This window comes from Pseudorasbora parva, chromosome 11 (assembly GCF_024679245.1).
Source record: "Pseudorasbora parva isolate DD20220531a chromosome 11, ASM2467924v1, whole genome shotgun sequence".
NCBI lineage: Eukaryota > Metazoa > Chordata > Actinopteri > Cypriniformes > Gobionidae > Pseudorasbora > Pseudorasbora parva.
The window spans coordinates 34,359,966-34,383,087 of record NC_090182.1 but is presented as its reverse complement, the minus strand read 5'-3'; the positions used below and the strand labels follow the sequence as shown (position 1 = coordinate 34,383,087).

At 38.1% G+C, this 23,122-nt stretch overlaps 2 protein-coding genes across 3 annotated transcripts in view; one reads left to right on the top strand and one right to left on the bottom strand.

Moving 5' to 3' along the window:
• The window catches only part of fgfrl1a (fibroblast growth factor receptor like 1a), an 88,258-nt gene that overhangs the window by 46,576 nt on the left and 18,560 nt on the right, over positions 1–23,122 (top strand). The gene's annotated exons all lie outside the window — the stretch shown is intronic.
• Positions 9,632–23,122, bottom strand: part of LOC137093116 (probable E3 SUMO-protein ligase RNF212) — a 217,341-nt gene continuing 203,850 nt past the window's right edge. The window contains exon 12 of the mRNA XM_067457848.1: positions 9,632–11,361. Coding sequence (XP_067313949.1) covers positions 11,207–11,361 — 155 coding nt within the window. The 3' untranslated portion in view covers positions 9,632–11,206. The remainder of the gene's footprint in view (positions 11,362–23,122) is intronic.

Below are 23,122 nucleotides of genomic sequence, written 5' to 3'. Positions count from 1 at the left end.
TCTGGCCCTGGTGTCTATAAAAGCTTTGGTATTGCTTTAGATTATGGCCTGGAAAGTACTACATAATTAAAGTTACAGCATAACTTTCGGTAATTATAGTGTAACTCTAAAGTAAGTATATGGGAACAATATGTAATATTGGGGAAATAAAGGGGTGACTATCAGGAAAATTAACAAACTATTTATACTGTAAGTATTTTTTAATTAAGGGGTAATTATCTGTGGAGTTACCGGGTTAGTATAGATGTACAGGCTTTAATTTAAAGTGGCTCTTGTTCCCCTCGTTTCATGTAGTTACAGGGTAAGTACAATACAAACACAAATACAATCTTTTATCACTCTGAAAACTTTATTTAAAAAAAAGAAAAAAAAAGAAAAATATATATATATATATTAAACAGATTTGGAACACATTCATTTCTCTTGCTTGGCTTCATCCTTCTCTTGTTCCTCTTCTTTTTCTTCCTTGCGACAGATGAATCTTAAGAAGGATCCCACATGTCTTTAGCTAGTAGGCCTTTTCTACAACTGTTACAGTGAAAATACAGTGCTCACTGAAATGTCCTCACCCTTTACTTGTCTTTTACCCTCATGCCATTTTAGATGTATACAAATTTATTTCCTCAGATAAACACAGAAAAATAATCTCTGCTAATTAAAACTCATTTGGGTTTCTAAGAGTTAAGGCATCAAACAGCACATACAGCAATAACTAGCAATAACTAGAACAAGAGCCACTTTAATTTACAGGCCGCACATTCATACTTACCCCGTAACTACATGAAACAAGAGGGTAACGAGCCACTTTAATTTACAGCCCGCACATTCATACTTACCCTGTAACTACACGGATAATTACCCCTTAATTAAAAAATACTTACAGTTTAATTACCCCTTAATTAAAAAATACTTACAGTATAAAAAATGTATTTTTCCTGATAGTGCCCCTTTATTCCCCGAATATTACATATTGTTCCCTTATACCTAAATGTACTTACTTTATAGTTACACTATAATTACCGAAAGTTGTACTGTAAATTCACTTTAATTATACAGTACTTTCTGGGCCATAATCTAAAGCGTTACCAAAGCTTTTCTTTAACAAGGGTGTTTTCATCTCTGAAACTAACAGGATAGTCTTATATTACCATGCCTTTTATATATTAAAAGCTCAAGGGAAAGTTGATTTCTCAATTCATCACCCCTTTAAACAGTGAAAATTATAGCAGTATGATAGGAATTAAACATAACATTTGTTGACAAATTAAACATTTGTTGTGTTGTTTTGTGCCTCATCTGGTGTAGACAGCATCACTGATTGTAATGGGTTATATTTGCTTTTGTCACGTTGCATTGCGCAGCTCAGCTTTATATCCATGCTGGAATTGTGTGGAAAAAAAGATTAATTTTATTTTATGCAGAAATATTTAAAGGTAATAATAAATTATTATTAATAATACAATTATACTAATAATAATAATAATAATTAATGACACTCAATCGCTGACAGATTTATAACACCATAAAAGGTTTTTCTCTATGAGGGATTGCAAAATGCAATTTCACTGCATGATGTCTAATATCATAAATGCTTATATCAAATAAAATAAAAACTGCAAAATATACACAAACTAAACCAGTTAAGGGCCAGATTTACTAACAGCTTGCACCAGCACAAACCTTCTCTTGGCATTAAAAAACTACTGTCAGGATTTACAAAAGACAGGCATTGAAAAAATTGAAAAGGTGGGGACATGTTTATTAACTATTGTTTTGCGCTCGTCAATTTACTGGCATTTGCGCCCTTATTTACCGCCCCTCAAAAAAGCATGTGTTAAAATAGACACTAATTTGAGCTGCATCTTGGTAGATTGCGTTGATCGTTATGTTGGAAAATATCCAGCTGTGTCTGTGTTCTTTAATTTGTGCATTGCAATAGATCATGGGTTGAATCTTCCATTCCCATCTGAGTTTTTTTTTTTTTTTTTTTTTTTGGAATTGTGCTTTCACACTAATTTTCCCCATTCAGAAGCGGTTAATGCAGTTTTTGGTTAATGCAGTTGTCATGAAAATTTAAGAAAATGTGAGGGGAATTAAAAGAATCAAAGCTATTTTAGAAAGTAAACTAAATAATAAATAAATATAATGCATGAAATCTATCCGTTCCCTCCTCACTCCAGTTAAAAAAAACACTGTGAAAAAAGCATGAAACATGCGAGGAAAATTAAAACAGGCAATATGAGAATATGAAAACAAGCGTGTATAAAAAGTATTTTAATAATTAAGCATGAATGAGTTTCTTTGCAGCTGAACGCAAAAAGCGAAGCCCTTAACTTCGGGAGGGGGGAGGCAGGGGCAACTGCCAAGATGACCTCAGTTGAGCAGCTGCACCCACTGTGCTTGGACAGCCAAAATGTGCCAGGATGGCTTTGATGCATCGCAACCGTCTCCGCCATGCTGTTTAGTTAGGGCCTTGAACTTGGACTTGTTTGTTAATCCCTCTGCTGGCACATTCCACCTTCAGTGTAATTCAAGTCGTGCCAGTGGATGCCGAGTTGTAGTTTGATAGGTGTTGCTTTAGCAGTGCTTTGGTATTGAAATATATTGAAAACATCTTTGTCATGGTTCTATAAAATTCCAACACCAAAATGTGAAGTTTTACCGACATCCCAGGACTGGTATTTAATTTAAAATAAGAACTTTTATATTTTTTGATGTCAGATTGTTGCATGGTTTGCTTTGACTTTTAAATGTAATTCTCCTAGTGGAATAATTTTATAAGATGTCATAACACATTTTTATGCTTTTATATGGTTTTGCATATGGTACATCCATTTTTTCATTCTGTGGAGTGAAAACCATGATTATTAATTTCTCAAGATGTATTTTCAATAATTACCCCAGGCCATCTGAACTTTTGTTTATTATTCTATATATGCACTTTTAAATTCAGCAATGAATATTGACACGTTGTTTCTTATTATGGCTTCTTCTTTACACCCTGTCAACTCCTCTAACACAGACGGTTTCATTTGTATAAATATTTTCTCAGTTTTCCTTTCCATCTTTGTTATATTTCATTGCACTAAAGCACATCTGCACAGAAGCCAGAACTGTATTATACCATGAGCTGTAAGAAAAAAATAAGTCTTTCTTGATATTAGTCTTGCTCTCTTGAGGTAAATTTTTTACATTTGCTTGGTTTGGTTCCACGGACCCTTTTAACCCCATTTGAAGCCTTGTTATCAGGACAACATCAACTCAAAAGACAACTTCTGAAACCACTAATTCATCCTCCACTTCCAGATCCTGTCTTATTAGTTAATTGATCTAACCTATTAAAATACCCATGTGGCATGTGTATGCAAAGCATGTCAAGATCAGACTCTCCCTGTGTAATACGCATTTCCACTTAGCGTCAAAACCAATACTTTTGGAGTTGGAACTGTGATGTATTGGTAACATGTTGAGTAATGGTACATCTTGTGGATAACGCAGATTTGAATCCAGTTTGCCACATTTCAAATCCAATTTCCTTTTTTGTCCTTTGTTTTCTGCCCTCTCAGTCCTAAAGTAAAGTGGTTGCAGTTGGTAAAATGCACATGATTTTAAAGAGGAACCATTTTAGGTTCCCCAAAGAACTTTTCAGTCATCACAATTTTTCTTAGTGTACAGAAAATTTTTCCACTATAAAGAACCTGCTATCCAAAGGAAAGGTTCCATGGATGTTAAGGTTCTTTGTGGAACCATAAACCGGTTTTCCAACATTGAGCCAAACCTTACTCGGTGCTTTCCATACCACAGCCAGTACGGATATGGTTTCCTTTTTTACTGTTAAGGTGATAACAGAGCTTGTTTGAATGTAATGCAAACATGCCTGTCTTTGCTTTAACACAAGAGTTGATGGTATCATAAACATACAGATGGTATAAGATCTAAATAGCTATATTGGTTAATTTTATTTATATCTTCCTGTTAACTTCGCTCAAATAGCACACTTGGCCTGCTACAAAGAAACTGTTAGACAGGCAACAGACAAGTGACTAATCCTGAGTGGCAACTTCAAATACAGGCATTTTACCAGCATGGCTAACCTGTCTGATAATTATGAACCGAGAATGATTTGTAATCGCGGTGTGCCGAACCGAGCTCAAATGGAACTAGGCCCAATGGTGGAAAAGCAGTAGATGCCAATAAAGAACCTTTGTTTTTAAGAGTATATGGTGCAGGACATACCAAATGTCACAAAGAGCTTTGTGCTGCCTGTCCACATCTAACCGTTATCTTAATCTTAGCCCTTGTATCTTAAAATCAGGTCGATTTATCTGGGCTCTTTTGTGTAGTAGAACAGCATGTGTAGTTTGTCCTGTGTGGCTACGTGATCAAATGTTCCTGTGAGGACAGGAGACCTGTGTTGATAGGACTCATTAGTGGCTTTGCCCTTCCTAAAACCAGATGTGAAAGACATTACTGTCCATTTATCATGGGCTGCTCTGGCTTTAAGCAGCTCTCTCTTCTTAGCAACTCCAAGCATGTTCCTAGTCTGCTGAGGCTGCTATGTTTCTTTTTACTCCCTGAATCCCTAGAACTACTCATTCACTGCCATCTCCACACCTTATTTATTAGCTTTTTTTGTTAACATTTGTATGATTGCACCAGATGCATCATTGGCAGAGATAATGAGCAGAAAGGTGGCTTTTAGAGCATTCAGCGGAAGCAACGAATGATGGAGGGGGAATAGACTGATTAATAGAGCAGATTTCATATTTTGTTTCAGTTCTTTGTTCCCAGTTGTTGTGTTTGTTGGCCCTCACCTGCATAAACTGACTATCGCTAGAAAAACAAGATCAAGATTAGATTTATCATCCATTTGTGATGACAGTGCAGACATGATTGTGGAATTGAGACATGTAGGAAGCTGCTGGGAAGTGCCTGGTGATTTATAGCGATTTGTGGAGTTTGCTCGAGCCCTAGAAGCTGCTGTTCAGCCAACATCTGGTAATGATCGCGATGCAGGAAAACTGGAGCTTGAGATATCGACTGAACTCCATGCAGGGTTTCCCTCTGGACTTCAAGAGGCCCTATCACAGTCAAACTAGCATTGGGTGCATGAAGCAGATGAATTTTCAGTGCCATTTTATTGTGAAAATTGTCAAGATGAATAGAATGAGTGCTTATTCTTGATATTTCTTTCTGTAGTATATGCTATTACCAGAAAACGTTAGAATTTTTGAGCATCGTTTCACATTCATATTCCCTACATGCCCAGGATATTTAGAATGTATGTTTTTCCACACCTGTTCAACAACTGAATTTACCAAAACGTTTACTTTTATTTTATTTATTTTTTCATTCAGCACGGATAAAAGGACAGGACAGGACACTAAAGACTGGAGTAATGATGCTGAAAATTCAGCTTTGATCTAAATAATAAATTACAATAAATTACAATTAAATTACATTTTAAAACAAATTAAACTGATTCGGGTCGCCAATGTCACGTGTTTTCAGCATTTCGGAACGCGTCAAACTGCTGAAATCACGTGACATTGGCGACCTGAATCATTGATCGGTTCACTGATTCATGAACCGTTTTAATCTTTTTGGAGGAAAACAAGAGAAGACAATGCTGAATAAAGTCGTAGTTTTTGATATTTTTTGGACCAAAATGTATTTTCGATGCTTCAAGAGATTCTAATCAACCAACTGATGTCACATATGGACTACTTTGATGATGTTTTTATTAGCTTTCTGGACATGGCCAGTAAAGTGGGCATAGACTGCATATGCTCTGGGACTAAAATATAAAATATCTTAAACTGTGTTCCGATGATGAACGGAGGTCTTACGGGTGAGGAACGACATTAGGGTGAGTCATTAATGACATCAATTTCTTTTTTTGGGTGAACTAACCCTTTAATGATTTACCTCAGATATGAGCGAGAGTGAGCTTCAAGTGCATTACACTCGGACTGCAGAGAATGTGCTCAGTGAAAAAACTAACTTTTCTTTCAACCTGGAGTAAAATATGGTAGCTTACGTAGGCTATAACTGCACTTGTTTCAGTGTAATGTTATTGCTAACCCTTTCCTTTCCTATTAATGTTTGCTACTGCATTACATTAGCCTAGAAATGTAGACGCACCCTAGCGGCAGCAAATCTAATCTGCCCGGGAGTGTCGTCTATAGCAACTCTAAATACCCTTCTGAGCTGTAAACGGCAAACTCTTGTCGGGCCAGTCACATCGTGTATAGAGTCGTTGGGCGGAGCCACAATGACGATGGCCGAGTTGCGTTTGCGTGCTTCTAGTAAACACAGAAACTGCTGAACGATGGTCTTTTGAATCAGCTTTGACCGCGACTCTGGAAGACTTGGAGTTAAGCTTTTCTCTGAGAAAACAACATAGAACGTCACTGAAGTCATTCTTAAAAAGGGAAGATGTGTTTAGAGTTTTGCCGACCGGATACGGCACATGTTTAATCTATCAACGAGCTCTGTTTCACCTTTGTTGCTCTGGTTGGTTGTAGCGCTATCCTATCGCGTGCAGAGCGAGTTTGAAAGACAACCGTTTATCCCGCCCCTCGGATTGAGCCCTGTCAATGGTGAGTTTCCAGACCAAACATCTTGATGAAAACAAAAATCAAGACATTGTAAAAGGGCATAATCGATTAAAAATGTAATATAATTAATTACATACTCTGTGATTAATTAATCTAAATTAATCGCATACATCATTTTTGCTGTGAAAGTATATTAAATATTTAAATTAAAATGAATCAATGAATTATTAGCGTTAGTGACATTTAAAGTTCAAAAACTCTTTTATTATTATTTTCACTGTTCAGATATTGGCCATAACAATCAACAAAATTACCTAGTATGCTGAAGAAATAAATTCAGAAGTCCTTTAGTAAGATGTATGTATGTAGCTACAGTTGTATTTATGTTTATATGTATTTAGCAAGGGAATTGCTCAGTTGGTCACATACAGATTTGCTAAGTTTGCGTTTCAGTATGTGCGTTTACATGGAGCACTGTAATCTGTTTAAAAGTCCAATCTGAATGAAAATGCTTCATATAAACACCTCAATCGGACTAAAAATGCCCAAACCAAAAATGCAATCGGTTTGAGAGGGATGGGATAAACCTGAACCGATCAAACGCAATATTTCACCATGTAAATGACCTGATCGGTTTGCTGCGTAATCCTTCTGTGACGGGATCATAGACTGTAATATACGCGTAGACAGTAATATATACTAATATACAGCGCGCGCCTCCACCACTGAAGAGCACGCGCCATGCTAAACACCAGGCTTGTTGACAAGAGAGGAAAGTTCATTTTCCTGAGGTTTCAAACTTTTTATGTCGTAACAGGACAATGAAGATAATGTTGGCATAATGACACAGACATAGCTACATCTCATCTTGACAGTGCTTGTCCCAGGCAGTTTTTACTTACAGTGCGGTTTATAGATGACGTAGACTGCTAGTGTTGTTATGATGGGACATTAGGTCATACTCGTCCGGATTAACGTTAACTCCTGGAGCCCATTTTTCGTACTTTGCTTAATACATCTGAGATGATTTGACAGATCCCATATCTTTTAATCGTGATAACTGATCTCTGGCTAATTTGGTTCTTCAAACGAATTTGCGGATTGGATTAAAATATCTGGATTAAGTTATCTGAGATCACTGCTCGTGCCTGTGTTCCCAAACCACGATCAGCAATGCAGCGATTGTCTGGCGTCAAGACAACTTAATGACATCATATAATTAAAAAAGCCACCTGGCAAAAAAACTTGTCAAAGAAAAAAAAGAAAGAAGAAAAACCACAAATTTCTGGACCTTTATAAGGAAACGACCAAACCAACATAAAAGTTAGATAAATTAAATTTTCACTGAAAATGATTCCCAATTATATATATTCACGATTTTATAATATTTGGACACACTTTGCATTTTTTTTAAATGTTGTAATTTAATTTTTTATTCAATTTGAAGCAGATTTTTTGTGACAGTATAAATTAAGTTTAATTATTAAGTTATTAAGTTTCTTAACTTAGACAGTATTAAGTTTCTTAACGGTCAAGATCAAATTATCTGCATCTCTTGAGCTGCATCAAGCCACTCCCATAATATCCGTCATCACTCAAATTAATGCATGACGGAGATTAACTGCACAATGTGTGTAATCCTCCAATACAACTATAAAGTAATTATTCCATCACAATTCACAAATAAATCTGTCAATCAAGTGATTGTGTCTATAGTATTATACGCAAATTTTACACAACTTTCAAATATTATTTTCAAATAAACTTTTATATTTATTACTATTTTAAATTATTATTGCCCCTGGTTCAGTAAGGAACTCTTGTAATAAAGTAGCAGTGGCCGGGACAGATTTTAAATATCACCTCAGGATGCAATCTAATCCTGTTTAAATGAAATAAGCCTGCTCCCGAGCAGGTTTGAGGTAACGGACATGTTGCTATGACAGCAAGTCCAGGATGAGCTTTGAAGAACCAAAAAATACGAGATCAAGCCAAATCGTCAACAGTCAAATCCAGCTAACTGAGTTAGCGACGTACGAAGAATGTCGCTAACTCAGGATGCTTTGCATTTGGTACTTTTATCAACACTTCCATTAAGCCAGTTTTTTTTTCTATAAGTGAATGATCTAATTAATGATCCAGAACCAAACAAGAACCAAACAATCCGAGATCAAGCCAAATCGTCAACAATCAAATCCAGCTAACTGAGTTAGCAACGTACAAAGAACGTCCCTAACTCAGGATGCTTTGCATTTGGTACTTTTATCAACACTTCCATCAAGCCAATTTTTTTTTCTATAAGTAAACGTTCCAATCAATGATCCAGACTGTTGTTTCTCATCTCCTTCCTTCTTTTTACAGTTGAATGGTGGCGAAAACTGCTCAGTGTCAAAGTTCAATACGGAATGGATTAATCTGCGTTATTTTTTTTAACACGTTATTTTTTTAACGCATAATTTTTTCTAACACATAATTTTTTCTCAGATTAATTAATAGAACTTAACTCGTTATTTTGACAGCCCTAATAAATATATCAATTTTTTATACTGTAAGCAAATATATAAATATAGTAAACTCTAGAACCTGTTGTGTCGCTATGTGACATGCTTGGCAAAACAAGGTGGATCAAGTCCTTTGAATAGCAACAGGTGTGGAGCTGGAGCCACACATTCCCTTAAGAATCCTCCTGATTTTCCCCAATACTGTTTCATCAAGAAAAATAGGCATTGTTGTAATGTCAGTCATGGTTCAAAGGAGAGAGAGAATGAGAAATTGCAGGTTATGAAAACAAGGAGGAAAGAAAAATCTGGCTGATGTTCAGATTTCAAGTCTATGAATTTACAACGATGATACCGATTAAGTTACGAATCTTGATTGTTACAATATGATACAAAACATATCTTTCTTTGATTGTGGTTTATAGGACATGTTTATCATAACCAAACATTTGTGACCTTTCAAACCATCCCAAAAAAAATAAAAAATAATAATAATCAGAGGGAGAGATTATCTTTTATTTGCCCTCAAAAGAACCTTGCTACATTCTTATCTACAATGTTTGGCCTTGCATCAACATTTCATTCAAGGCAAGCTTTGATAAATTCAATGTTGAACCCTCAAATCTCTTTATAGTCAAAGCAACACCGCAAGTCAAGTGGATCCTCCCCTTTCTCGTTGTTTTTGAGCGACTCCTCTGGGAATATGGCTCAGGAAATGAAGATGCCATTTTAAACACACGATTATGAAAACATGCCGCCTAGCTGTCCCGTTACAGGTGGGGGTGAGTTTGGGTTTCAAAGGCACTGGTGAAGGGAGAAACTCAAAGAGCCGGAAAAGGAAAAACACAAATAAAACGTTGAAGCAGCCAGGCCATTTAAATGCAATAGGCCTGGGATTACATTTCACCCGGGCGAGTCTAATGGGGCCTCCATCCAGCTTGCACTGGCGTTCTGCATCACTTCACCTTCTGTCGAACACAGACACCAGAAAGAGAAGAAAGAGGAGATGCATTCTGATCTGCAGAGTTGAGGATTCATGAGATGTGAATTAGATAGGTGTGCCAAATATAGGTATAGATATAGTCACATAGGCATGAGAGAAATGATGAACTCCAAGGAGTCATGGATGAGGGATCTCTGATGAAGAGGGACCCTCTGTGAAAAATTAATCATGATTTTGCTACATTTTGACAAAATTCAAAAACATGCTGAATGTATTGTTCTCAAATCATTTAGTATTAAATACTGCTTTTAGTGCTTCTACTGTATGATGCATCAGTCCAGTAATAAAAGTTGCATAAATTACAGAGCTCTGTTCATTTGTAGCGTTTTGTAGGTCTCTCATTGCTGAAATGAGATTTTGTACCCCTTGAGGTATCTGGAAACACCAGTAGGAGTTGAACTCTAATGTGAGGTTTGCCTCTTAATTTCGCCTGGCATCATAAGTTGATTTTGTGTCATTTCGCTTTAATAGATTCCTCATAGATGTCTCTCTTTTCTTGTGCGGTGTAGGGAAAGAAGAAAGCCTCATGCTTCATCGGCAGTCTGAATGCTTGTCCTTTCACGCCGTGAATGGGGTTTGGGCTTTTTGTTGTTTTTCTGATCCGCTGGAAAACACAGACGCATTTATGTGCTGAAACCGGCACGCTAGCATCCTAGAGCTATGACCAAAAAAAACTGCTTTTGGTTATTTAAGCTTTAAAGAGCCAGCTCCAGCCTTTTTCCTGCTGAATTTTCCCAAATGCACAATTGCGAACTCTGTGCAGTTTTAAAGACGAGTCGGGAATGGGGCCTCTTAAACGTACAGCTTCTATACGTCGAGCCAAAGCCATACCATTCTCACGGATCTCAATGCCATCTCGTCTTCGACCTAGGACACTTGAAAATGCAGGACAAGAGTGGAGAGCGGCAGCAAAGGAATGAGGTCCGGCAGACCTGAAAAGGACCAGGGCATTTGTCCCTGATTAACACCAAAGTAAGGAAGGACATTTTTGCTGTGAAAAGAAAGCTTATAGCTCATTATGAGCTGGCAGGGATTAAGCTTGTTCCTCCATTGTTCCCAGAGAAGGAACCAAATGTCTGTCACAGAAGGAGGTGCCTTACTCCTTTGAGTGTATGTCTGAACACCTATCCAGAGTTTCCACTCTTTTACAGATCTATAATAGCCTTTTCTTTCCTCTGTGGTTGGTAGCTAGTGTAGTGGAAGAATCCTCTCTCATTAGACATAGTCTTTATCCATTTGCTTCTGGGCTTTTGTGAGTCCGGCTGCTGAATGTCAGGCCTCGCCTCCACAGTCGTGCAGCCTGTAAGAAATGAAACAAATAGTGAGGTCAGAGAGAATAGATGCACCAATTAGTTTAGATGTGTTTGAGGAGAGAACATGGCATCTGTAGAAAAGTCCCTTTGAAGTCGTTGCAATCTTTTGTTGTGTTTTTTCCACTCTTCCATTGGAGTGTGCTCCTTTTTGGTATTGTTTTCATCGTTGTATGTTTGTGCCTTTAGAATTATATTAATGAAGCCTATGCTTTGATCAGGAAGTATAACTTTACAACTTTTTTTAACGTTTTGTTACTTTGCATTTGCTGTTCCTGTAAAGTAATTCTAGTGGCGGTGAAATGTAATTATTTGGTGAAATGTAATTATCATAATTGGCGAAAATTTTCTGATTTACAATTCTAATATGAATGTTTTTTTATTTACGTATCAACAATGTACTGCTACACTTTGTATTGTGCCCATTTAACATTTTACCAGCACAAGGCCAAATACAGCATATTAAATCTTGGTCCCTTTTGCCAATAAAAATAAACACAATTAAAATGGCGGCAGGTAAAATTGGGGGATTGTTATAAGTAAAGACACTCACCTAGTTAATTATGTCTTTGGATATAGAACACCAAAAGCATCTAAATCAATATTTGCAAAAATATTTGCATCATATGTTATAGGTACAGTTAAACCAAAAATTACTTAGACACCAGATATAATTTGTTACTAGTGTAATCTGTACTCGCATTAGATTTTTAAATCAACACAATTAATTTGCAAATGAGACAAACCACAGATTCAGATTACCCTGCAAATTCTTAAAGCAAAGAACTAACATTAAAGGTCCCATGGCATGGATTCTTATATTGTATAATGTTTCCTGAGGTGTACTTATATTGTTAGTATGGTTTTTACATAAAAAAAAGTCATAATTTAGATTTTTTTTTAAAACTGATATTAGCCCTCAGCTTTAAATGCTCTGTTTCAAGGGGCGTGTCTGCTATAAGACATCAGTGAAAACACCCACTGTTGTGATTGTCTAACATCTTTGCATTTGAAATGAGATTTTGTGCAGAGGGGGCGTGGTTTAGTGAGGCACGAGCAGCAGCAGCTGCAGCACTGCAAGTGTATCCTTTTAAGGGAAAAGCTCTATTTGGGGGATTTATGCTCTTAGCATCTGGCAACCACAAATGACTGCTAGTGGAGGCTTGTTACCAACGCAAACCCCAAAGAACAAAACACGTTTTAAGGATAAATAACGAGCGGGCCAATATTGTGACGATTATTTGAAATCAATAGAGATAACCAAATAACGTTATCACAATTAAAATACGATTAATCGTGCAGCCCTACGGTGAGTGTCTTGGTGAAAGTGAACGGCAGGGGAATTTGGGAGCTAACGTATTACTAATGGAGCAGAGAGGAATATTTTTGGTTGAAATCCACACCTTTGGATACAACGTAAATGGGAGGCTTTGACCGGTGGCGATCAGCCTTGGTGTGCCCTCCCACCTGGAGGAGAGTCTTGCGGGCTCTGCTCCATGTAAGACAGCACCTCTGGACGAAGGGGTGAGCAGAGGGGACCGTGACTTCGGATTCCAGACTAGGAAAACTTAGATGGCTGGTATCCTAAACTACATTCAAAGAGTGAGGTACACTAGTAATGAATTGTGTGCGTATTCAACTATTGACAGTTGTTGGCTCAAGGAGGAAGGATTCTTGGCAGCCAAACATTGAAACACTCTCTCAATATCTTAGTTGGCTCGCTCTGTCTGCCCCTCTTCACTACGAAAACGCGAAGCACTGTAAGTTGAAATAAATAAAAGTGCACTATGTAGTATTTTTGTAGTAAAATATCCAAAAACCACTAGGCCAGTGTTATTTTGTTCAGTTGAGTACTTACAATATCCCATATGTTTCCAAATATTTGTAAATTGTGAGAAAATTTCTATTTTAACCAATGAACCGTGATGTGTCAGCATAGCGTTTGAGGGAGTCGCCTGTCAATTGCGTCATATCTGCGTTTCCCCCGGTTTTATTGGGCAGAAGCTTTTCTCTTAGCAGTATGAACATGTCACAGCAGCGCCGAGCAAACACACAGATTAACGTCATAACATCATGTTAAACACACTTAAATGTATCTAATCTGATAAACAGAGCTGCTTTACCTTATACACATGACCATAAAAAACGTAAATAGTGTGCGCGCACGGCGACCCTGTCCCGTCCCGTCATAATAAAAGTCCCGGTGTTCGCGATGCGGTGTTTGTATAACAATAGCTCCAGCAGCCGTGCTCAGCTCCACAACACATAGTCCAGAAAAGAGTCGCATGAGTCAGAATTCGTCTCGAAATTGGTCGAAAATGCACAGCTTTACTCCCACTTCTGGGAGCTAGTAATCAGTTGAGTGGTTAACAGTGACCACACCCACAACCACAAAGGCCCCATTTACACTGCATGGTTCAATTGACCCAATTCCGATTTTTTCCTCTCATGTGGCACAGATCGGATCTGACATGTGAACGTGTAAGCAGTAAAAAAATGGATGAATTCCGATATCCTCCGATCGGATTCAGGCCTCACTCATATGTGGTAATAAATCCGATATGATTCGGACGCGTGCTTTTGCGTCTGCCATGTAAGCTGTCAAATCGGATATTCCCCAGTAAATGCGAGTCATACGTCATTGAAAAAAGGACGGAGGCAAATGACGTCAACTCAGGTAAACACAAACTGCGATCAAGGGCCAGTGTTGCCAAGTCCGCGGTTTTCATGCGGCATTGGGCTACTTTAACACAGTTTTGAGATGCAATTGGACGGGTTTTGTTATGAAAACCTGGCAACCCTGTCAAGGGCACTCGTCTTTTTCTCCACCTTAAGAGAGAAATGTTTTGCCGACTTTAAAGATGTGTGGAAAAGTGCAGACAGCAAAACATTGTACAATCATTTTGTTTGCGTCCATCGCATATCGTGCTGTTTTACTTCCTTTCACCGGTTAAGAACGTCCAGGGCTGTTTTGCCAATGTAGGCTACAGTGAAATGCAAATATCGGATACGGGTCGCTTTTGAAAAGATAATGTAAGCAGGTCGTCAAAAAAATCGGATATAGTCAACAAATCGGAATTGTGCACTCAAGCACAACCCAGAACAAAACGAGTCAGTGAATTCATGAACTGTGACAATTTTGATTTGACTGTAGGTCTTTATTATTTATTAGTTGTAATATTGTCTATTTATATTTGATGTGGAAGTTATTGTCATTATTGTAAGTACAGCTAGACCAAAGACTTATTAAGTTTTAAAGTTTACTTAGCAACACAACCCTGAGTCCTTGGCTTTAACATGCAAATCTCATGCAGTTGTTTCAGTCTCATTGCCAGTGAAAAAAAGTTAAAAAGTCATATTTAAACATTTAAAAATCAATCAAACCCGTCACTGACGTTAGCAACCTGAGACGGATGCCTGCAGTAAGTTTGATGGATGGCCGTAATTAAGTTTGGATCAAAAGTAGTTTTTTACACTGTTTTTGTTTCTAGTCCTTAACCAACTCGCTGACAGTTTGCGCAAATGATTCCTTAAATGTGTTAACAAAAAGAGACTTGTATAGTTAAATTTACTGTTAGTGGAGTTGCCAATATGTCCTTTTTTTTTCTTTTCTTTTTTTGGTGTAGGCTACTCTGATGTAGGGTCTGGTGTAGGGTCTGAAAACCCTCACTGTATTATGTTCAATCTGAGTGTGATTGCGCTGGAACTCACAGTACAAGTCTGCAAACAGCTTGAGAAAGAAAGATAGAGGGGTTCAAAATAACTCTGTACATGTATTGTTGATAGGGAGAAACTCCGCAGTTTTGGCACCATATGTTTATCTATCAACTCCTCCTGACAGCCTTAAAGGCGACGAGGTGTTGCTGCAGCCTAATGCTGAAAGTATGTGTTGACTGACAGCATCAAGCAATACTATTTCTGGAAAACAGCATTTTCAAGTTTGCTCGTTGGCTTGAATTTATGTATTGAAGGAAGAATTAGTATGTACACAATTGATCTTGTTTTCCAAAAGACTGCAAACACAATTATTCGATTGAATGAAATCAGGGGATGGAGTAACTGTCTAAATGTAATTCCAAAACTTTATTTTACCTCAGGCCTGTATAGCATAGGCCTAATATTACTACTAATTCAGCTGATTTCCTGAAAACAGATAAAACAACCATGTACTTTTAGATTATTGCTTATCAGTCAAATGCAAATCTTTTAGTTTCCTGTTTGTTTGATTTTAATTTAGGCAACCAGTAACTGACACCCCACGTCTTGCTCCTTTTAAGGGCCTTTTTTATTTAAAAATAATTTGGGCAGAATAGAGGCCAGTTCAAAGTGCAGTGGAGGAGGTGTCGGTTTCAAAGGGAGCATCGTGCGATCAATATGTGAGATATGTTAATTCGGTAAAGCTCCGTCCTGTCCTTGATGTTTGCTAGAGTTACAGGCAGGCAGCTGGAACGCGAGGGTGGACAGTGGAAGCGGGATCCTTTGCCAACCCCCTGGAAACATACCGCGAATCCTCTTCAGCCTCTTCCATACAAACTTGTTTTTGTCTTGACAGCTCAGCATGGAGAGAAGCCATTAAGCGGCTTTCAACCTGGCACTGCGGAGAATGGATGCCAGCTTGCTCCTGTCATTTCAAAGGGATGTTTTATGGATGTGTTTTCGAGCCAATCTAAAGTTTCTTAAGTAGCCTACTTTCAGTTCCCCTGCTAAATTAGTGTACAAACACCAGAGCTTTGGACTCGAGATGGGACGTCTTTATCTCTCCCAGCATGCCAAAGTGAAGGCATTCTTGTTGCTAAAAGCTTGTTCTGTAAGGAGTAACAATGAATGCTTCTTTGAACGGGCTGTATACTCGTCTTAGCTAGTCCTCCTACAGCTCATCCCGTGACCATCCCACATAGTTCAGCAGTCCATCCATACCAATAGAAAGCTGGACATTTTTCGTCTTTCATATTCTGACATATAAATGAAGTGTGAACATTGTATAAAGCAGACGCTGAATGCAGACATAAGAAGAATGTGCTGTCCAACTGGTGTGGTGCGCCAGTTAATCAGAACTACAGATACACTTAAGCACAGAACACACATCATAATGCTTTATTTGAATCACTGAATCATGATTTTGAAGGGAAAAAAATGGTTGCCGGCTTTATTGGTGATAATTGTAGCTAGGGGGGCATAGGCCCATGGGTTGACTTGTGTACTTGTGGAAACAGTGCTGCGTTGAACGCCCTGTTCTGATGATGCAGGAGTTGCAACTATGGCAGTTAAGAAGGCCATTCTTTGTGTTCTTTTTCAAGAATATTCAGAGCCTGATGAAAATGATATAAATGTTTGTTAAATTCTACAAAATACAATCAGTGTTATAGTCACTGCCCTTGCCGTCCAGAATAAAAGAGAACATCCCAATCGAGTGAAGGGATTCGTGGAGACTGTGGTTCCTAATTTTTGTGAACCAACATTTGCCTCACATTTCAGGATGAAAAAACAAACATTTCAGGTAAAGGAAAATCCACTTCTTACCTTTGAAATTGGGTTATGATCTATATGACCGTATTTTAATTGTGAGTATTAGGCTTATTATTGTTTACTGATCACTGTTTGATATTGTAATATTTACCATTATATAATCAGAAGAGTATATAAATGTTTATGAAAGTGTCACTCCACAATACAATTGCAAAATATATAAATATGTATAGTAGTTTTGTTACATGTTACATTAAACAGTGTCTAGCACACCTTCCTAAGGAAAGGATATGGGCCAGAATACATTGCAATTACTAAATGATATTTAAACAGACTATAAAACTATAAACTATAAAATTCTAACGGCAATCATGTCTTCCAATATCTTCAATTGTTGCATTGCATTGTTGCACAGCTGCAGTGGACACATTTGTAAACAACTTTACTTGGACCCATTGTGCCATTTATATACATGTTGCTGCTGATTGGGCTGACATATTTGACACACCCACCAAACGAGAGAAAATGTATATCAATCCCGTCGCACACCATTTCCAGGAAACATGACGTTCAACCAGAAATCGTAGCAAAACGTTGCGCCACGGTTTGAGCATTGAGCGTGCCCCTGGACATGGACCGTGGACCGAATCTTTTCTTTACGTGTGTGGGGTAACGCAGTGCTGTTTTGCATGATTTAAATAAAAAATAAAAACACATTCTGTGTGTTGAAAGTTATAACATTACTTTGTGCGTTTGCTCAGTGGCTGGTATAAGACCGAGTTTGCTTAGTGGCTTGGACTGGATCTAGATTGATATTAGAATATCATATTAATATTAAAACTGGACAACTCACCTGTTTAATAAAACACATAGTATATTAAAGTATCTTTAGTTATTCCATGGTAACGTTGGAGACACTAAAATTATGATTAAAGTTATTCAGCTAATTATACAAATAAAATTTATGAATTAGGTTTTATTTAATTCTATAAACTATAATACTGATATGCCAACATTGTCGCTCTATGATAAATTAAAATAAGCTGATAACATCACTGTTTTTTCCAGAACGACTGTACAGCCAAATATAATTTTGTTGCAATACTGTCCTGTTTGACACTGTGAAGCTGCTTTGACACAATCGTGATTGTAAAAGCGCTATATAAATAAAGTTGATTGAAGTTGATTGATAACGTGGATATGACTTAATTGACAGGCAACGCAATGACACAGTCTGTGACTTGTTTAAAATAGCTGATTTCTCTGGATTTAAACATTTTTGGAAATGTTTGGGATAATGTAAGTACACAAGTCAACAACATATATAACATTGTTGGACACTCATAAAATTGTGATTTCTGAAATAAATAAATAAATCATTTATTTATTTTGGGGTAGGCTGTAGTTGAGTGTAATTTTGACCCCTGTTTTTATAGCACACCAGAAGGTTTTATGGATTCAGTCAGTGAACAGAGATTATTTTGTTATTTATATTTCTGTCATATATTTAATTCCACAGATTGGCTAGGTCTTCCTTGACATTTTCTTTTCGTAATGTGAATTCAGCTGGTATTCATGAAAGCCCTTAGGGTAGACAAAGTCTCATCAAGGCTCTTCGCTTTTCCCTCTGCTCTGCTCCGGTAATCCTTAAAAGAGAAACGGAAACACTTAATGCGGGGTCAGTCCACAGCTGAAGAACGGATTCAGGATTGTTTGGGATTGTGCCAAAATAGGAATGACTGTAGGTGATCAGGCGGACTCAGAAGTTGACGTTATGGAACAGGTCAACATTGAAACCGCTGGAGCAAATCAGAGAATGAGCTCAACAGTCTTTGTACCTTCTGGAAACTCCAGATGCTTTTATAGAATATTTTTACCTTTTATTTTCTTTCATTTTACAATAGCTTTATGGTACTAAATAAATAAATTCCTATATTGGTGTATATAAAACATTTCTTTTTTCAGTTTAATGTGTTAAAAAATATTTAACACAATTAACACAACGATTAATCCTTTTAAACCAATCCAGAGCAATAAGACACAAAAGAGAAGTGCATTTATCTGTAAATCTCCTGTCTGTGTGACACACTCGTACGCACAGACTGCCGCTTCAGACAGCTTGAACAGTCAAAATGAATGCCAAAATGTCGTTTTTGGAGTATCCTTGGAAGCACAATCTTAAAGGGTCATGAAACCCCGAAACACTTTTGTTGAGATGTAAACAGATATGTATAGGCTGCACATCATTGAAAACACTAAGGGTACTCATTAATGGTATTCATATGTGAAAATAGTTATTTTTGCATTTTTCAGAGAGATTTCTGTCTTCCGGTTTGAAAAGCTTAGTCGGAGCAACGTCACAAATGCTGACGTCGGCGCGGCCTTTTCGGCCCAAGTATGGGCTGCTGGGCACATGCTGACGTCGACCGCTCCGAGCGATTCTCGATATATATTCATGACATGAAGCTCATTCAGTCCGCGCAATCCCTGCGCTGTAGTATGCATGCAAGATAATTTAGTTAATATGCATGAGACAGTCACTTCTGTCAGGCTCGTATTCCATCATTATTGTAGAGATATGGTGGGGAAATTTTGGAAGCAGCGTGCGGAAAAGTCACGGAGGAAAGCTAGGCGTTGTGCTGATACGAAATAACTTAAAGGGCGCCGAGCGAGCTGTAACCGCCGCCGTCTGTGGAAGCCTTTGCTACAAAGGCTCGGTAAAGTAAAATTAACTTGAGCAATCGCACGCCGAACCTGCAAGCATTGCCTAATTTTTGTCAGGAGTGCTAAATAACCAATCTGTATAATGAACAAAAGCCACGTCCTCTCCGTTTTATTTGTGGTCACAGCCATGCACTAAACCGAATGTGTTCGGGCTCTTAGTGAAACAGTGTGCATATTTGGACAAATATAGATTTAGCTGCTGAGTGACCGCGCGGATCGTCACGGCAATCCAGTGCGCGTCGCTTTGTGCTTCAGATCCGCGGTCGAGCCTCAAACCCCTTCGCTTTTACCCCGATCTACACATCTCTAGCACATCGCATGTTGGGTGGTTCACGTTCTCTTATCACATCAGCGCGTTGTTCATCTTGCCAAACAGCGTGCATATTTGGACAAATATAGTTTTAGCACGTTTGCAAAATATTTCGTCATGCAGAATAACATTTATTTTCATTTCTCACTGAATTATGCTGGTTTGAAGAGCTGAATGATTTGCGATCTCTGCTGCACGTCATAGCTCTCTCATTCGCTGTACTCATCCCTCATTTAATGTCACTGTGGTAAACAATGCCAACGTGAACCAAGAACATGTCTCAGAACCGCTGTAACTGCTGCTGTTGGTATCGCTAATCTTAATGCACCTACTGACACTCCCCTATTTATGCAAACCATTCCCTCTTTCCACACAATACCCATCCCACCTTTTCACAGTCGACCACTCATCTTTTAAGAAGCCTTTTCATATCGAAGGTGTGAAAAAATACCGCTGCAGCAGGGGGGTTTCATGACCCTTTAAATTAGTTAAACAAAGTCTTAAATTAATGTAAAGAGTTGTACGAATGTGCCAGATACAGGTCATGTGCGCCAGGTCTTAAAGTGACAGCAGCCTAATATGATACTGTCATTAATGTTAATCAAAGAACTAAAGACAAAAATAAAATCACTCACTGCTCTTGACTTTCAGCTTTAATAAGGATTAATCTATATTTCATTTAATCATTGAAGACCTGTTTGAAGTGTTTGATAGCTTTATTTAATATATATTTTTTATATAATATATATTAATATATATTTGACAACTTGTCCATTATAACATCTATAAAGACAGCCTTCATGCTTTCAATGTTGAACTAGGCAAAGCTAGACAGACCTTCTTTTCAAATATTATAAACAGAAACATTAACAACACATGCACTCTTTTTGCTACTGTAGACAGACTAACAACCTCCCCCCCCCCACCCCCCGAGTCACATTCCAAGAGAAATGCTCTCAGACAGCAAATGCAGCGAGTTTGCTTCCTTTTTCTCAGAGAAAATCAAAAATATCGGAAAGGCAATCAGCACATCCTTGAGTTGCTCTGGGGTCAGACAGATCAGACCAAAACCTCAGAAAATTACTATGTCTGATTTTGAAACAATTGACGGTAACATTTTAGAAGACACAGTACAGCACCTTAAAACATCAACCTGCGCCCTTGACGCACTCCCCACTTCTTTTTTCAAAAGTTTAACTGTTTGGAAGCAGATCTCCTAGAAGTGTTAAACTCCTCACTTCTCTATGGGACTTTTCCAACGGCCCTTAAAACTGCAATAGTTAAGCCTCTTCTGAAAAAGAGAAATCTAGATAACTCCATATTGCTGCATTCGATACTGTTGACCACAACATACTTCTTGACAGGCTGGAAAACTGGGTCTGGCTTTCTGGGATGGTCCTCAAATGGTTCAGGTCATACTTAGAAGGGAGAGGTTATTATGTGAGTATAGGTGACCATAGGTCTGAGTGGACATCCATGACATGCAGAGTCCCACAAGGGTCAATTCTTGCACCACTTCTATTTAACCTGTATATGCTGCCACTGAGACAAATAATGAAAAAGAACAATATTGCTTACCACAGCTATGCTGATGACACCCAGCTCTACTTAGCACTATCCCCTAATGACTATAGCCCTATTGACTCCCTGTGCAAATGCATTGATGAAGTTAACAAGTGGATGTGCCAAAACTATCTTCCGTTAAACAAAGAAAAAACTGAAATCACAACATTTGTAAACAAAGATGAAATTCTCAACGTGGAAGCATATCTTGAGGCTAAAGGTCTGATAACAAAAAATCAAGTCAGGAATCTTGGTGTGATTTTGGAGTCAGATCTGAGTTGCAGTAGTCATGTCAAAGCAATAACTAATTCAGCATACTATCATCTGAAAAATATTGCTAGAATGCTTTGTTTCCTGGCAAGACTTAGAGAAACTGGTCCGTGCTTTCATCACCAGTAGGGTGGACTATTGTAATGGCCTTCTCACCAGCCTTCCCAAAAAGACCATTAGACAGCTGCAGCTCATACAGAATGCTGCTGCCAGGATTCTGGGCAGAACCAGAAAATATGACCATATCACACCAGTCCTCAGGTCTTTACACTGGCTTCCAGTTACATTTAGGATCGATTTTAAAGTACTACTACTTGTTTATAAATCTCTCAATGAGCTAGGACCTAAATACATTGCAGATATGCTGATTAAAGGGGTACTTCAGCACTGGGAAGATGAATCTGTATTTAAACTGGGTCATCAATGCAGTAGAAATGTGAAATTATTTTTGAATTTGGTGTCTTCTAGACTGAGAAATGACAGAAAATGTATTTTTGTCCCATGGGGATGAAAGACTACAATTCCCAGAATGCTTCGCTGCCCTGTGAGGCCATTGCCAACACCACCAACTTCATTACTGTGACTGAGTTAGAGAAGACACTACAATTAAAAACTGAAGGTGTCTGTTCAATATAATGAGTGAGTCACCGCGCGAGTGTCACAGCCCTGAGCACTAACTGCACGAGTGATGAGAGCTGAGGTAATCACGACTACATTTTCGGCATACATTCACACAGGAGTTCAGTCTGGCACGCGTTTCAGTTCATGCCTTTGCAAGCTTAACTTTCATAGAAATGAATTTGAGAAGTTAAAAGACTTACATTGCTCACCATAGCTCCGTTTAAATGATCCTGTCTGCAAACTGAGCTCTCCCTGCCAGCTGAGTGTAATCTCCCATCCCCCATGCGCAGATTCAAAACATGCGGAAATGGCTCCCTCTGCTGGCTGTAGTCTTTAGCCTCTAGGCAAACATTCCTCCTATGATGCAAAAATCGTCATTTTGCATCATAGGAGGAATTTTTCCAGAAATAAAATGCATAAATCTCTCGTCTCAGGGAGATATGAGGGGGGAAAGCACAATAATTTGAATATTCTCCAGGGTGTCTACTGATACAAAGCCATATGCTAATCGCTGAAGTAACCCTTTAAATACAAACCCAAGTTCAAATCAGTTAGAAATACCAAGAGTTCACTCAAAGCAAGGAGAGTCTGCTTTTAGCTATTATGCAAGCCGTAGTTGGAACTAGCTTCCCGAACAGATCAGATGTGCTCCAGCAGAAGCCACATTCAAATACAGAGTCAAAACACATCTGTATAGCTGCGCATTTACTAAATGGGCACTGTGCCACTGTACGTACGACTGATTACACCTTATCTATGTATATATTTTTTAAATTATTTTTATATTAACTGTTTTA